We start from the raw sequence: 14309 nt of genomic DNA, 5'->3' as shown, positions 1-14309 counted from the left end.
TGTTACAAAAAATATCAACCGGACTATGTGCTCTGAACTACATCCTCTAAAGCATCACTGAATATGTTACTTCAACAAAATGACAAAAAGCACTCACAATTGATTCAACAAAAATGAAGTACATCAACTGTGATTAGTATTCCAGATGAATAATGAAGTACACATCAAACTATGATCAAAATTGGAACGGATACACCATACAGGGGTACAACCCATGTTTGCTGTGGAACGTGCGCATCTTACAACGCTTTTAGCACCTCCCCGAGAACTAGTCCCCACTGCGTCCAATGGCTGCCACCCTGTTTGTGGAATTTAGAAATATCTTCAAATGAGAACCATTCTTATTGTGAGAAGGCAAGGCTCTGGATCACAAAGATCAGTGGTGGATACATCTCTTTTATAAGGAAAGGTTATTCATAACTAGTGCAAGAGAAGATGAGACACGAACCTGGCAGAAGACGGCATATGGCTCCCTGAGAGGGCCATCACACGAAAGTTCACTTGTACTTCCATCAATAAATGTCCCATCAGCAAATATCACCTGTACCACGAGTTTTCGTTACCCAGGAAGCACGCAAATACGAACAGGAAAGAGTTAACAACACCTAGTAATCATGTCATTTGGATATCCTCTACCAAATCCAACAGAACATGTTGATGAGCTCAATTTTAGTTATGTCATCGGGCAAAGTTGCAAGCGCGAATGAGTTTAAAGTTTAAACTATCAAAAGCAGCAGAATAGATCGGATATATACGTACCTCAGATGCATAGCCAGGAGTTGCACCTGCTATAGGTTTTGTAAAAGAGCTAACTGGAGAATTTCTTTGCACAGCTTCACAAAAGGCGAGCAGCCGTTCACGGCTTCCAAGTTTTACTGCCTGACAGTGGAATAAAGCAGTATGATAACATTTAATAAAAATCACAAGATATCAATGTATAAAGTAAAATTACTCAAGGTACCTGCACTACATCATTGCGGGGGGCTCGGCAAAATGGTTGCACCTCATATCCTCTACCTGACATTACTTCAGCAATAAGAAGGCTTCCCTAGAAATACGTGAAAAATCATCATCATTGGATGGAGATGTTCTAGGATTCAGAAGGATGAAAATATGACAGAAAAATAATGAATGGTTCACCTTTACTGCTTCACCAACCATTTGTGGAGCGAGGAACAATCCCTGAAAAAACAGTCGCATTATATCACCTGACGTTGAACCACAATCAGTTCCTAGACCCGGGGCAGAGAGACGACCAGCTGCTGCTGCTACCCATTTCTTTTTCCCAGCAACATACCCACCACATGGGGCTATAGTTCCACCAGGATTTTTTATGAAACTTCCAGCAATTAGATCTGCACCCTGCCAGCAACCAACCACATAGAATAAACATTGAGCTTTGAAACTCTACGAGGAAGGTGGAATCAGTATGGAAAAGCAAATTCTACATACCACCATTGGAGGTTCGATTCTATCCGTAAATTCACCATAGCAATTATCCACCATGACCAAACAATGGGGATTCTGCAACTGTATTGGTTCAAAATGGAAAGAGATATTAAGAAAAAATGGTGTAGTACAAATACCAATCTTCTCAAAGTGTAACAGTGGTAACTCACCAATTAAACTACATAAAAATAGCTACCTTTATTATCTCTATAGCCCTGCCGATTTCTTCTACACTCAAGCTACGCCTCCATGAATAACCGCATGATCTTTGAATGAGTGCACATTTTGTTTGAGGTTTCAGAGCAATCTTCAGGGTGTCCCAGTCAAGCCCTCCATCCTCTGCAAGCTTCAAATACAGATAATACTCGGTAAACAAGCACCTATAAGAAATGTATGGTTCTCAATCAGTATGTGAACGAGCAGAAACATACTGGCACTTCTCTGTAATCTATTCCAAAGTCTCGCAAAGAACCCAAATCATTAGAGTCCCTGATCCCAATAACTTCTTCCAGCGTGTCATAGGGAGCTCCAGCAACTGCCAGAAGCTGGAAAATAATAATCATCTGAATCAAAGGAATAACATGTGCCAAAAATGACTTGCGTACTAGAAACAGAAAGAAGAAGATGCAAATTTTAACTTACCTCATCTCCAGGCCTTAGGAAAGCAAACAAAGCACATGTGATTGCATGAGTACCTGAGAAAAACTGGTATCGGATGAGAGTAAGTTAAGTAACCTATAGCCCCAGCCCTATAGAGAAACAACAATACAAAAATGGTGAAACCTGTCCTCGAACAATTGCAGATTCAGCACCAAAAACCTCTGCAAAAGCTTCATCCAGTGCTTCACGCCCACCAGATTCCTCATGACCATAGCCCGTGCTGCCACCAAAGTGCTGATGCAGAGACATTCATGTTTGACGGAGTAAGTAAATTATGTATGTAACTGATCACAAAGCAATCAAGAGAGCCACACATGGGTATCCGAACCATCCCTTTAGTGCCCCGATGCTCTGATATAGATAATTCTCCATATGATTGAGTATTTTTATCCTCATTACAAGGATCTCCAATCAAACCTTTCAATAAGATATGAATGAAGCAAAATTAGGTCAAATGTTGAAAATTATTAAGTGCATTGGGATATCTCGAAGTTCCAATCCATCTTAGTAAACAATGGATTAGTGTATTCTATTTGGAAATCCATATTAGAAATGGGCCACTCAGAGACATTCATGTTTGACGGAGTAAGTAAATTATGTATGTAACTGATCACAAAGCAATCAAGAGAGCCACACATGGGTATCCGAACCATCCCTTTAGTGCCCCGATGCTCTGATATAGATAATTCTCCATATGAGGAGGGTTATCCACACTTATATAGATTAGATTGGATCATCACCAAGTCGATGTGGGACAGAATATTTGATTTTTAACACGCCCCCTCACGTGTGGGCCGGAATGAGACATCGGACTTCCATCACGTGGGTAGGCAAGAGAAGAGATAAAGAAATAAATCCATCATCGACTTGGGCTCGCTCTGATACCATATTAGAAATGGGCTCCATACTTATATAGAGAAGCTAGGATCATCACCAAGCCGATGTGGGACACGATATTAGAATTTTAACACGCCCCCTCACGTGTGGGCCGGAATGACACATCGGACTTTCATCACGTGGGTAGGCAAGAGAAGAGATAAAGAGATAAACCATCATCGACTTGGGCCCTGCTCTGATACCATATTAGAAATGGGCCACTCACCCCTTAAAAGGCCTTATAAGGGGAGGGTTATCCACACTTATATAGATTAGATTGGATCATCACCAAGTCGATGTGGGACAGAATATTTGATTTTTAACAATCCACAAAAGTAAACGCTCCGAGCATCACGTGAAAACTTACAGAATTGTAACTGAAAGCTCTGCATTTACATGTTTAGATTACAAATAAATACTTAGTAAAAATATTTCGTGAACAAAACTGAAACAAAATCCACTCCCATACCGAATTATGATCTAAACCTAAACCAAGTAATCAATTAAGTTAATTTCAGCTTCCCATTGTTTGCAGAAACAAATCTCACAACTCAAACTTAATCTACACCCAAAACAAACAAAATAGACATTAGGCAGCAGATGAAATGAAGCTGAATAATAGAAGAATTTACATGGAATCCAACACGAGCATTCTTAAAAGCTTTAAGCACGCGCGCCGAGTTGCACGCCACCAGATTATCCACAGCTCGGAATTCCGAGTACAACGAGTCCACCGCTCTCTCAACCTCCGGTACGAACGGATGCTCATCGCAGCGGATACAAAGAGCTGAGGTCCATGGCCGTGAGCGCACTGCAACTGTGGCTCCGGGAAAAGCCACGGCGGCGCAGGTTAAGCGGAAAGTTGGCGCCGGAGGAGCGGAAGAGGTGCTCAAGGATAAGAGCTTACACATTTCTTTGCTGCTTAATTGGAATTTTCTCGATAATATATAAGTAAATTTAAAATATTTTTATAATATTTTTATAGCAACAAAACAATATTTTGCTTAAATTTAAAATTTATAATAGGAAATTAATAGCATTTCCTTTTATAAAAGTAAATGATAAAATGATATTTTAAATAACAATAAATGATACTTCTTGAATGACGTGTATGATTCAATGATGCAATGCAGACGTTCTCATACGAAAAAAAAAAACAAAAACTCGTTAGCACGAGTACTGATTACAATGGCTCAAAGTTTCAATCATCCCGAGATTGTTTTAGAGTGAATTGATATCACCAATATTAGTAGAATTTGGCAAGACTCATAACCAAGGTCACTTTTGTTCCAAGATTAACTATTCAACTGAGCAACATTAATAAGACACAATCTTATCTAATCTATCGAACAGTCAATGATAGTCGAGAATATACTAAAACAAAACATATGTATGTATGCATTCAACCACCATACTTCATACTTGAATTCAATGAGATACACAGACAAAATCCAACTCTAGCAACTGACGAATCACAAAATACAATATACAATCAAACTGTTTAATATATTCATGTAGGAGTATTATATACAGCACGGAGCATCTTCACTTCCAACGCAAAGGGGGTCAGGTCTGTGTTAACCCTCGCCATAAGAGCGTGTCTGTTCCATTAATACGAGCCTAGTATCTGTTTTAGACAAGCTAATTCACTCTGCATCTCTTACATCTGCTTCAATATCCACTACAGAAACAGATGAACTTTTTCCTGCATTATAAGATCAAGAAATGCGCAGCATTAAATTGCTATGACAATGAAGTTTTCGAAATATATGTTTGATCTTTGACAATATGGCAATAATTTGCCAAAACACACCAAAGCCTGAGCTATGCAGACAATAAATAGAAATATGCATCTTGTAACTCAAGGAACTCGATTTTTGTAACTGGGAGCTGCTAAGCATCATTCTACACGACTCAGAACACATGCAGGGAACTATTACTTCTCTTTTCCACATGAAAATAAGCTCTCAGTTGAACGTAATGATTATTCATCTATTTACTTTTCGCTTCTTGATCTATTTCATTTTTATGATTATCCCAAATATAAAAGACGCCTGTTTTCATATTGCCAGATTGTAGCAACTGTGGTGGAAATCCACTTGCAAATGCAGTCTTGGTTTAGTCAGCAAGAAAATCAAATTGGAAAAGAAGCAAACCTTTCTTCGTACGGGGATTGAAGTCGCCAAATGGTTGATCAAATATTGTGGATTGGTTGGAAAACTTCACTGGTTCCGGGACAAACTCATCACCCTCGACTGCATTAAGTAACATGAGTGAGAAATTCATTCAGCTAACAAAAAGCAGGGAGGGAAGGACTTCAGTATCTTAATACGGATCAATTCCGCATATCTACTGTAGCAAAATCCTTTCAACAGATTGGAAAATCCAGGCAGTTCCCCAATGTGTTAAAACTGCATAATTGACAGAATGGATAGATTAAGTGTTGAAGCGTAGTAGTTAGTAGCCTAAACCGAACAATTTCGACCATAATCCTCGACATCAATAAGAAGCTCATTAATTTTAGTATGGTTCGTGTTTCAACAGTTAGTTACACTCTCCCATTCCGTCTGTCTCCTTCATACTACTAGATACAAAGACAGCAGCCTCTTTGTAAAAAAATAAGTATCAAAACATAGGTTTATTATCTCCGGGGTTAAGGAAATGGCTGATATCATCAGGAAAACACATAAATAAATAAAATAGTAAACAATGACAAAACCACTCAGATAAAATGGAATTGGCCTTGAGAAAAATGACGCTTGTTTACGAAAAATATAAAAGAAAGCACAACAGAAGAACAAAGAGATGGGTGGTTAGCAACTCAAGAATGATGAAGCAAAGCAATATCAAAATACAACAAATGGCATGGCAAAGCTCGTCTGAACCTAGCAAATGAATATAAAATCCTGCATTCAACTGTCTGGATCCAGGTGGCTTCAGTTTACCTGAAAACGGCTGACTACAGAATGGACACAACTGCAGCTCATCGGTCAAAGTAGATCTGCAATAAAAAAAATATAGTGCATTCAACCACGGTAATCACCTTGCACATTTTTTCATAGACTGAAGGAGTTTGATTGTATCTTACTTGAATACTTGGAATTCATTTCCACAGTTTGGGCACTGTACGTAAAGATAGCTCAGTTAATGAACATACTGTTAAATGCAATGCTCAACCAAACAGAGTTACTTTAATAACCACAGCACGAATCACAAAATGTTGATGTTTGTATAATAATAATAATATAGCTCAAGGTGAAGCACGTCAAGTTATGTATCACTAACATTGCTTTGGAGAATATCTCGGCCTGCCCACCACAGAAAAGCCCCAATGCCCACAATCGGCACAAGCACTGCAAGAAGCTGAAAACAAACGCCAAGTGAAAATAAAGCTGGCTTCATCATTCAGTTAGCCGTATAAAATCGACAACTAGACATGGTAACAAATGGCAATCCTTTGAATGAACAAATACTCTTAATAATCACTTTAGATCATCAAAAGTGAAATGGTCAGCTTATGCTCATACACTTTAGCTTCCAGCAAGAAAAAGCTAAATGATAAATTCAAAAGACAGCACAACTAAAAAACACTAACACGGCTAATGAAATGGTAATGCACAACCTGAAATGCTTAAGCCATTCTACATTACATTAATGAATATACCACTTAATATTGTGTACTGATAACTACTAAGATAAGATTGTGTACTAATATTAAGCCATTCAACATTGATTAGAGATTAAAGAACCTAATGTCCTACAATAAACAATCTATACATATCATAATGCAGGAGAGAGAGAGAGAGAGATCCCAAAGGGAAACAATAGCATCTAAAAGCCATTCAACCTTAATTAGAAACTACACATTAATCAATCTACTACTACTTAAGATTGTGTACTAATAAATACTAAGATAAGATTTTAAGTATATACTAGTACTCCTAGTATAATAACTAACTACTTGAGACTTTTAAGATTGTTTTCTAACATTAATCAGAACCAAAAGAAACTAATATCCTACAATACCAATCTTTCCATCTTAACTAGTATTAAGTAACATAATGAAGAAGAGAGAGACCCAAAGGGAAACAATAGCATCGAGAAGCCAGCCCAGCTGCCCAGTCATTGAAAGATAAGTGAGTAAAATTGCCAAAGCCAAATTTCCCACAGTCCTTGCCGTTTCACCGCTAACTCTTCCACCACCGCCGCCGCCGCCGCCGAGACCATTAAAGCCGTTACGAAACTTCACCAAGACCACCCTCTTGTCCCTACCCACTGGAACTCCATCTTTGCCTTTGCCCACTCCAAGAAACGGCCAATTTTCCCTAGAAACACCCGCCTTGAAACAGTCTTTGTGAAAAGATTCAATCTTTGTTCTTGATGACGAACGATAATTGAGGGGTCGTAAAAAAATTAACTTATTCAAACCAAGTTTCTTGGCTGAATAAGGGTATGGATGGAGAGGGCGAGCATGCGAGAAGCTGATGGAAATTTGTATTAATGCTGCCATGGTTGTATAAGGAGGTCAAGCAATTGATTGATCAATTAATTTCATGGTGTTTAAAGCAGCTAGTAGAAGATGTAGATAGAATAGAATGGATTTTTATTACGCTTTTGCTTCTGAAACAGCGGCCTTTTATTTATTTTCTCTTTGTCATTTCCGTATTTGATTGTTTATTTGTTGGTCTATCACCTCAAATATCTTTATTTTTATGGGATAGAGAATATAATTATACTTCATATTTTAAAATTCATAAATCTCTTGCATTTGGTACCCAGCTAAAATCTACAAATAGAACAAAGGAAATTAACAAAAAATGAAAGAAAAATGAATTGAGTGATGAATTGTTTTCGATCGTAATTGATTTATTGCCTACCAAGTTCTAGAGATTTATGTACTACTGCTATACACTTTAAAAATTATGAGGTGAAATCATTATTATTTTTAGCATTTTTGCAATATGAAACTCCAGTATCGTTTAGAATGCGAGTTGGAAAAAGTCCACCTTCGCAACTAGTAGCCAACTCATCTATTCGTCGCAGTAATATGTTATGACCGAGACTTAAATCAAACCTTTCATGATCAGTCTTGTTTCGGGCCTATGTTACGAATATGAGACAAGGTACAAATAAGATTCCGCAACCGCTAAAAACTCTTCAAAATTTCCAACAAAATTGCAAAAATGGCCATTGAGACAAGGTACGATCATCATTACATAACAGAGTTCATACTAGCAACCGTATAGTAATCGATGTACTAACCTTAGTGGTAAATACGAGTACAAATTATTACTCCATGGCCCTGCCGTACAAAGCTTCTCTCATCATTCTTTCTTCTTCTCTTCAGTCTTGACCGAACTCAACCCGGTGCGGTACGGTTCAGCGCTATATGCGTATTGCATGAGAAGGGAGAAAAAGACCATCTCCACAATCACCAAGACGTTCTGAAGAGCTTCCTGAAGATGCTCAACATCCAGCCAGAAGTGGTTCGATTTTATTATGCCAATCGCTACAAGAATATCAAGCATGATTCCCTGCAAATGGACACACAGAGTGGTTAAGCAATGAGTGACAGAATTACATAGCAATCACATTACATCCTAAACTTTCCTCGCATAATAAACTGGTTTATGGTAAACATACCTGCCAGAAGCAGAAGAAGACGATTCCTTTGACGCATAAGAATTTCGCGAGGGGTTTGTGAGGTGCCAATTCCTTCGCGAAAACATGGTAAAACACAACAAGAGAGTACAGGGCCAGTGAAACAGAAACATTCAAGATGATGGTGAATGTCCAGCTCAACCAGCTAGGGTACATATCAAGAAGTTGAAACGTTATCATCAAGACAGAGCAGACAGGGCGGATCACAACAAATTGCAATGTCCAGTCCTTGAGAAGTTTGAGATTTTTGTGGTCCAAACGCACAGTATGGGGCTGCATTCAAAATAAACATACATGTAGAAACATGTTTATTACGAATTCAGATTGATAAAAAAAAGAGAAGAAAAGAAAAGAGAAAGGTTTAATCATGTGTGCATTGTAAATTCTAAGATACAACACGATCACAAAATCTTACAAAAAGGATAAACATAGAGTACAAGCAATCTCAATCAAACTAACCAGTACTAATGTACACACTCCTAGATTTTGTTGCAATAACTATCAGGTAAACCTTGTTTTCTGCATTAGTAAATACCATATGTTTCCTAGAGAAGGCGGCAAAGGAGCCAAAACTTTATAAGTTAATAACAATCCTAGGACTTTCTTGTCCGTTCTGGTACTAAACAAATGAATTCTTATTTTGTCTCTTAATCCAACCATGACATAATTGAGCCCTTTGTCACAGAAAAAGAGGCCTTCCAGTCAAAGAGATATCCAATAAAATTGGTACCAAGGTAAACTATAACAACAGCATAAATCCTTATCAAATACATGACATACTTCATTCATCTATTATCAACAGTACTGAATATTAATACTAAAAGAATGAGGAGAGTACCTGAAAAAGAGTCATCGGGAACGAGTGATGAATTTCTCTTCCTTTAATTTCATCTGGTACTATGTTTTTGCTGATGGATATGTTCAAGTAGGTGTACATTAAACTTAAAAACTTTGCCATCACCTACCATTGAAGACAAAGTTAACATCCTTGACAAAATCATGCTTAAGGCAGCAACTGAAGTGCAACTGTTAAAAAACTCACCAGAGCCTCATAACATTCTTTCACAGAATCCAAGAAAGTGAAAAATGTTTCACTTCCTTTGATGTCCAACAGACCAACATAAGAGTCAATAGCATATAAGGGAGCCATGAGGACGATTATGATAATTGCCTTTTGTTCCTTGGGCTTCTTCCATGCTAGATAATGTTGGGACACTAGCTGTATTGAGAAATGTAAACTGAGCATGACACACACAGTCGATCCCATCAGAGTGAACTTCCCCCGATCCATTGTAAGGTATCTCTAGCTGGCTGACAGAATATTACCATTATGAACTCTTAGCATAGGTTTATTATTGAAAGCAATTAAAGGAAAAATGTGTTGGTCTTGCTTTTCCTTTTTAGTTGTAGTTAGTGAAATCTCACACAGTGTAGATGATAAAATCATGAACCGATTTCAAATTGGTATATCCTTATTCCTTAGGCATGACAAACCTCAAAACTGAAAACTATTCACTCATTGGTCATCATTATATGCTAGTATTTAGCTTCTCAAAACTTCCATATCCTCAACTTACATGTTCAGAGGCACTCTTATGACATATTATCACCTTTATAACTGAGCAGATTACATAAAAAGGAAAAAGAATAAAAAAGGAGAATGAAAAGGAAAATTCTTATATATGCAACTGTAATAGTACATATTAGGGGTTTAATGTTCAATTGTTGGTTAGGAACAGGAGTCTTTCATTGCTGTATACACCCTCTTAAGGTTTTGAGAGAGCCAGAGAGGGGTGTCGAGCATTCTAAGTTGTAATCGGCCTCCTAGGAGGGGATCCACCTAGTCAAGTTATTTATGATTTCGGTTTTGGCATTAATCCTAAACAGTTGCTGTGCTATTTCTTTCATTGTGTACTTTTGTCAAACAGTTGTTGCATTACCAACTCTGCTTCTAACACTTACATTCAGGCATATTGTTAGAGAAAATGGCTCGCTACTCATTAACTCAACCAATATCCTTGAACTAACTTGCTGTTTTCTCTATCATTTCACTAAAGGAAAGATCCGCTAGTGATAGTATTATTTGTATTAATTTCAATATCGACCCAAATTTGCAGAACCAAAGTAACATGACTAGCTCTAAAGGAAAGTCACAAATTTCTTGCAATTCATCAGACAATCTAAGTAACAGTTTCTCGTCCTGCTCCTTCAGCTCAGCGAATCATTCAACAAACTTTTTTCAGAGTTTGATCCTTTATGAGTTTCTTATTTTATCTACATTCAATCACTAACAACATAACATACTTCGCAAATCAACAAAAATGCTGCGGATCCTCTCTAACTTCATATCTTACTTTGCATTTCTCCAAGTTTAATCCAAATCTAATCGGAGAAGAACTGATAGCTAACACAACTCGTGACAAATGTAATCAGATTCACAGCACATATATAGCTTCAACCTCAAGTTGCATCATAATCAACGTAAACTCGATCAACCAGAAATTAGATCAGATAAAGCAAGAACTAGAGAGAGAAGGGGAAGACTTACAGTAAACCGTGATCGGAGAAAGGGGGAGAAATCGAGAAAGACGATTAGTTGAGTTTTTTTTTTTCTGTTGCTTACTGTGTGTTGAAATTATTAGTCTACGAGTACTATAAACTAAAATAATTTTTGTATTTTTCTTATTTTATCTATGAATCTAATTATTTATTGATCACTATCCTATTTAGATAAATTAGATTTCATAGTGATTTCAATTTTATCAAAAAACTAATAATAGTACTACTTCATCATCCTCAAATTTCATTGGTTTAGAATTACAACAAACTCAATAATTAAGTAATTTGAAACACGTAGTTAATGGATTCGTGGATTGTATGGTTTGACAGTTAGGTGGAAATTGAGAAAAGAGATTGATATGGCCATATGGGTAGTTGGGAGTATTTTTTTTTTTAATAACAATGTATGTAAATATATCATTGAATAATATTTTAACTATAAAGATATAAAACTATAAACAAATAGTAGTAGTACTTTAGTAAATTTCGTGTGCCTGCAGCAATTCCATTTCGATTTTGGAAATTATTTATGTTAAATTTTGAAGAGAAACAAATAGTTATCTATGGCCATTCCACTTCTATATACAGTAATTTATTGCTAAAATAGTAGAAATACTACTATATTCATAATCAATAAGCTAATACAGTATTAAATATTTTCATATAACCACATTACAGATATTATTTTCATATAACTACATCACATAATTTAATTAACTCACGCATGAATCAATTATTCATAAGAAAATACAGCTTCGGGCAACTTCATCTTACTCCCTGTCTTACATGGCGGAATGCTCTGTTCATTCTTGAAGAAATTGGCCGGATCAATGACCGTCTTGACCTTCACAAGGCGATCAAAATTATTCTTGAAATATTTCATGCCCCAAATGCTTGCTTGCTCGTAACTCGTTTGTCCACCAAAATTATTTACTCCGATGTCGAGGTCTCTGTAGTTCAAGTACACTTCTCTCGGAGATTTCGAGACATAAGGAGTCATGTAATCATAGTACCTTCGACTCCATCTTATGTACTTATCCGAATCTTCACCATCACGGTCCCGCCAGTAAGCCACACAGGCAATTTTGTACAAGTTACCTGCCCTATGAGGGAACGGGGTGGCGGATTCTTGAATCTCCGCCATCCTTCCACCGTAGGGGACTGTGTAAACGCGAGACAGAAGCCCTTCTGGCTGGCGTAACAGTCTCACGATGCCTTGGAACATGCTCTCAGGAGCAGGCTCCTTGACGTAGTCGGACTTCATTTTGAAGTTCCACAAGGTCTCCGGCGTCCGGTTTAGAAGACTTTCGGCCGTGCCCTGATCCGGTGACGATCCTGCCGTCCTCCCAGAGTAATATAAGACGGACTGTATCCAGCTCATCTCGATGCAGTCTTCTCTCGCCACACCCAACTCCGGGAAACTCTCCTGCAACATGGGAAGTAGTCTGTCGACTCCTCCTAGGAAGAGTGAGAAGAAATTAAATAAAACAGTGGAATTCACCCTGTTTAGTAAAACTCCGATGAATAAATCGGAGTCCAATCGAGGGGCGACATATTGCCACTGCCGTGCCAACTGAGTCGCATTTTGTTCAACGGTCTTTGTGACCGTAAAAACTGTGACAGTTTCTGGAACATCCACCAGTCGTACCTTCCAGGCTACGATCACGCCAAAGCTGGCCCCTCCGCCGCCTCTGATTGCCCAGAATAGATCCTCGCCCATTGATTTTCTGTCGAGGATTCTACCATGGACGTCGATTATTCTTGCGTCGATGACCTGATCGGCCGACAGGCCGTATTTCCTCATCAATGCGCCGTAGCCGCCGCCGCTGAAGTGCCCACCGACACCTACGGTCGGGCAGAATCCGGCGGGAAACCCGAGAACCGGACTTTTTTCGGCGATTCTGTAGTACAAAGAACCGACGGTTGCGCCAGCTCCGACCCATGCAGTTTTCCGGTCAACATCGACTGTGATTTCACTGAGATTGATCAAATCAAGAATGACAAACGGGGCTTGTAGTGAGACGTAAGACAGTCCCTCGAAGTCATGGCCGCCGCTTCGGGTTCTGATCTCCAGACCACTTTGTCTGGCGCAGAGCACGACGGGCGGGACCTGGGATTCGTGCTCCGGGGTAATGATCACTTTTGGTTTAGGAATATATTCCGAGTCGAATCTGAGGTTGCGGATGGAAAATTGGAGGATGGAATTGTAGGATGAATTGGGAGGAGTGTAAACAACGTTGGAAATCCATGATTGTTGAGAGAGACAATGAAGAAAATCGTCACCGGCTGAAGCTGCCCATGAACACGACAAGATGAGAACAAGAGTTGAAATTGAAGAAGATTTCATGGTTTTGTGATTTCGAGAATATGAGTTTGTGATTTGTTGGATGTTGTGTTCTATCTATAAAACTGAAGCATGTGATTGTACTACGAGATAGGAGTACTATTATTCTATACTAATGTAACCCCACTCAATTCAACGGCCCTGTTTTTTTAATTTACTAATGATTTACGCAATTTTTATTTCTTTTTGCTTTTTCCTATTCCTCTTTTTGCTTTTTCTTTATCCTTTTTCCTTTTCTTTTTCTTTTTCTTTTTAATATGATTTGTGGTTCTATTTTCGGCTAGTAGAATTATTTGGAGTTAAAATGTAATTTTAGAGTTTGAAATAAAAATCAATTATGTTTTAATTTTATTTTGCTTAATTTTACATAATTTATTTTAGAATTATCACAATTCAATTTATATATACTACAAATAAAAATATGATGAATTGAGAGATTTAATAGTTTGATTGTTATTCACGAGTTGAGTGGATATATGTTGGTGTTTGTACGTGACAAAGTTTAAGATGGTGACGTCAAATCTAAAAACATTTGACCGGATTTAGGGATAGGTTGTCGACGACGTTACGAGTTAGTACATTTGAAGAAATTTACAGTCCTCAAATCTTGTTTACTTATTCAAAAATGGTGAAAACTATATACAATTTGGCATCTTATTGCAGTCCACGTTGTCAATAAGGATTACTTGACTTGATTAAATAAAGGAGATAAATGCAAATTATTGTGTATATGATAAATATACAAGGGTTTGGGGGTCAC

At 37.9% G+C, this 14309-nt stretch overlaps 4 protein-coding genes across 4 annotated transcripts; all 4 read right to left on the bottom strand.

Annotated features, from left to right (window-relative positions):
* Positions 1–80: 80 nt before the first annotated feature.
* LOC125205649 (uncharacterized protein YnbB-like) lies at positions 81–3896 on the bottom strand. The gene is made up of 11 exons (XM_048104711.1): positions 3618–3896; positions 2233–2343; positions 2092–2154; positions 1881–1994; positions 1646–1795; positions 1453–1530; positions 1141–1362; positions 962–1048; positions 760–879; positions 449–541; positions 81–299 (listed from the first exon to the last, which is right to left on the bottom strand). Exons 1-11 carry the CDS (start codon positions 3894–3896, stop codon positions 240–242), a joined length of 1377 nt encoding a protein of 458 aa, XP_047960668.1. The 3' UTR covers positions 81–239.
* A 461-nt stretch (positions 3897–4357) lies between these two features.
* LOC125205650 lies at positions 4358–7607 on the bottom strand. Its single transcript, XM_048104712.1, has 6 exons — positions 7064–7607; positions 6271–6348; positions 6074–6108; positions 5931–5986; positions 5142–5240; positions 4358–4690 (listed from the first exon to the last, which is right to left on the bottom strand). The coding sequence occupies exons 1-6, from the start codon at positions 7493–7495 to the stop codon at positions 4632–4634; spliced, it is 759 nt and encodes a 252-aa protein (XP_047960669.1). The 5' UTR covers positions 7496–7607; the 3' UTR covers positions 4358–4631.
* A 541-nt stretch (positions 7608–8148) lies between these two features.
* On the bottom strand, positions 8149–11346 carry LOC125204103 (transmembrane protein 184C-like). The gene is made up of 5 exons (XM_048102659.1): positions 11195–11346; positions 9689–9957; positions 9485–9607; positions 8629–8919; positions 8149–8519 (listed from the first exon to the last, which is right to left on the bottom strand). Exons 2-5 carry the CDS (start codon positions 9935–9937, stop codon positions 8310–8312), a joined length of 873 nt encoding a protein of 290 aa, XP_047958616.1. The 5' UTR covers positions 9938–9957; positions 11195–11346; the 3' UTR covers positions 8149–8309.
* A 463-nt stretch (positions 11347–11809) lies between these two features.
* LOC125204313 (berberine bridge enzyme-like 18) lies at positions 11810–13611 on the bottom strand. Its single transcript, XM_048102924.1, has one exon. It carries the CDS (start codon positions 13550–13552, stop codon positions 11939–11941), a length of 1614 nt encoding a protein of 537 aa, XP_047958881.1. The 5' UTR covers positions 13553–13611; the 3' UTR covers positions 11810–11938.
* Positions 13612–14309: the final 698 nt, after the last annotated feature.

The sequence above is a fragment of the Salvia hispanica genome, chromosome 2 (assembly GCF_023119035.1).
Source record: "Salvia hispanica cultivar TCC Black 2014 chromosome 2, UniMelb_Shisp_WGS_1.0, whole genome shotgun sequence".
In the NCBI taxonomy this organism is placed as follows: domain Eukaryota; kingdom Viridiplantae; phylum Streptophyta; class Magnoliopsida; order Lamiales; family Lamiaceae; genus Salvia; species Salvia hispanica.
The sequence above is the reverse complement of the archived record's forward strand: the minus strand, read 5'-3'. Positions and strand labels throughout refer to the sequence as shown.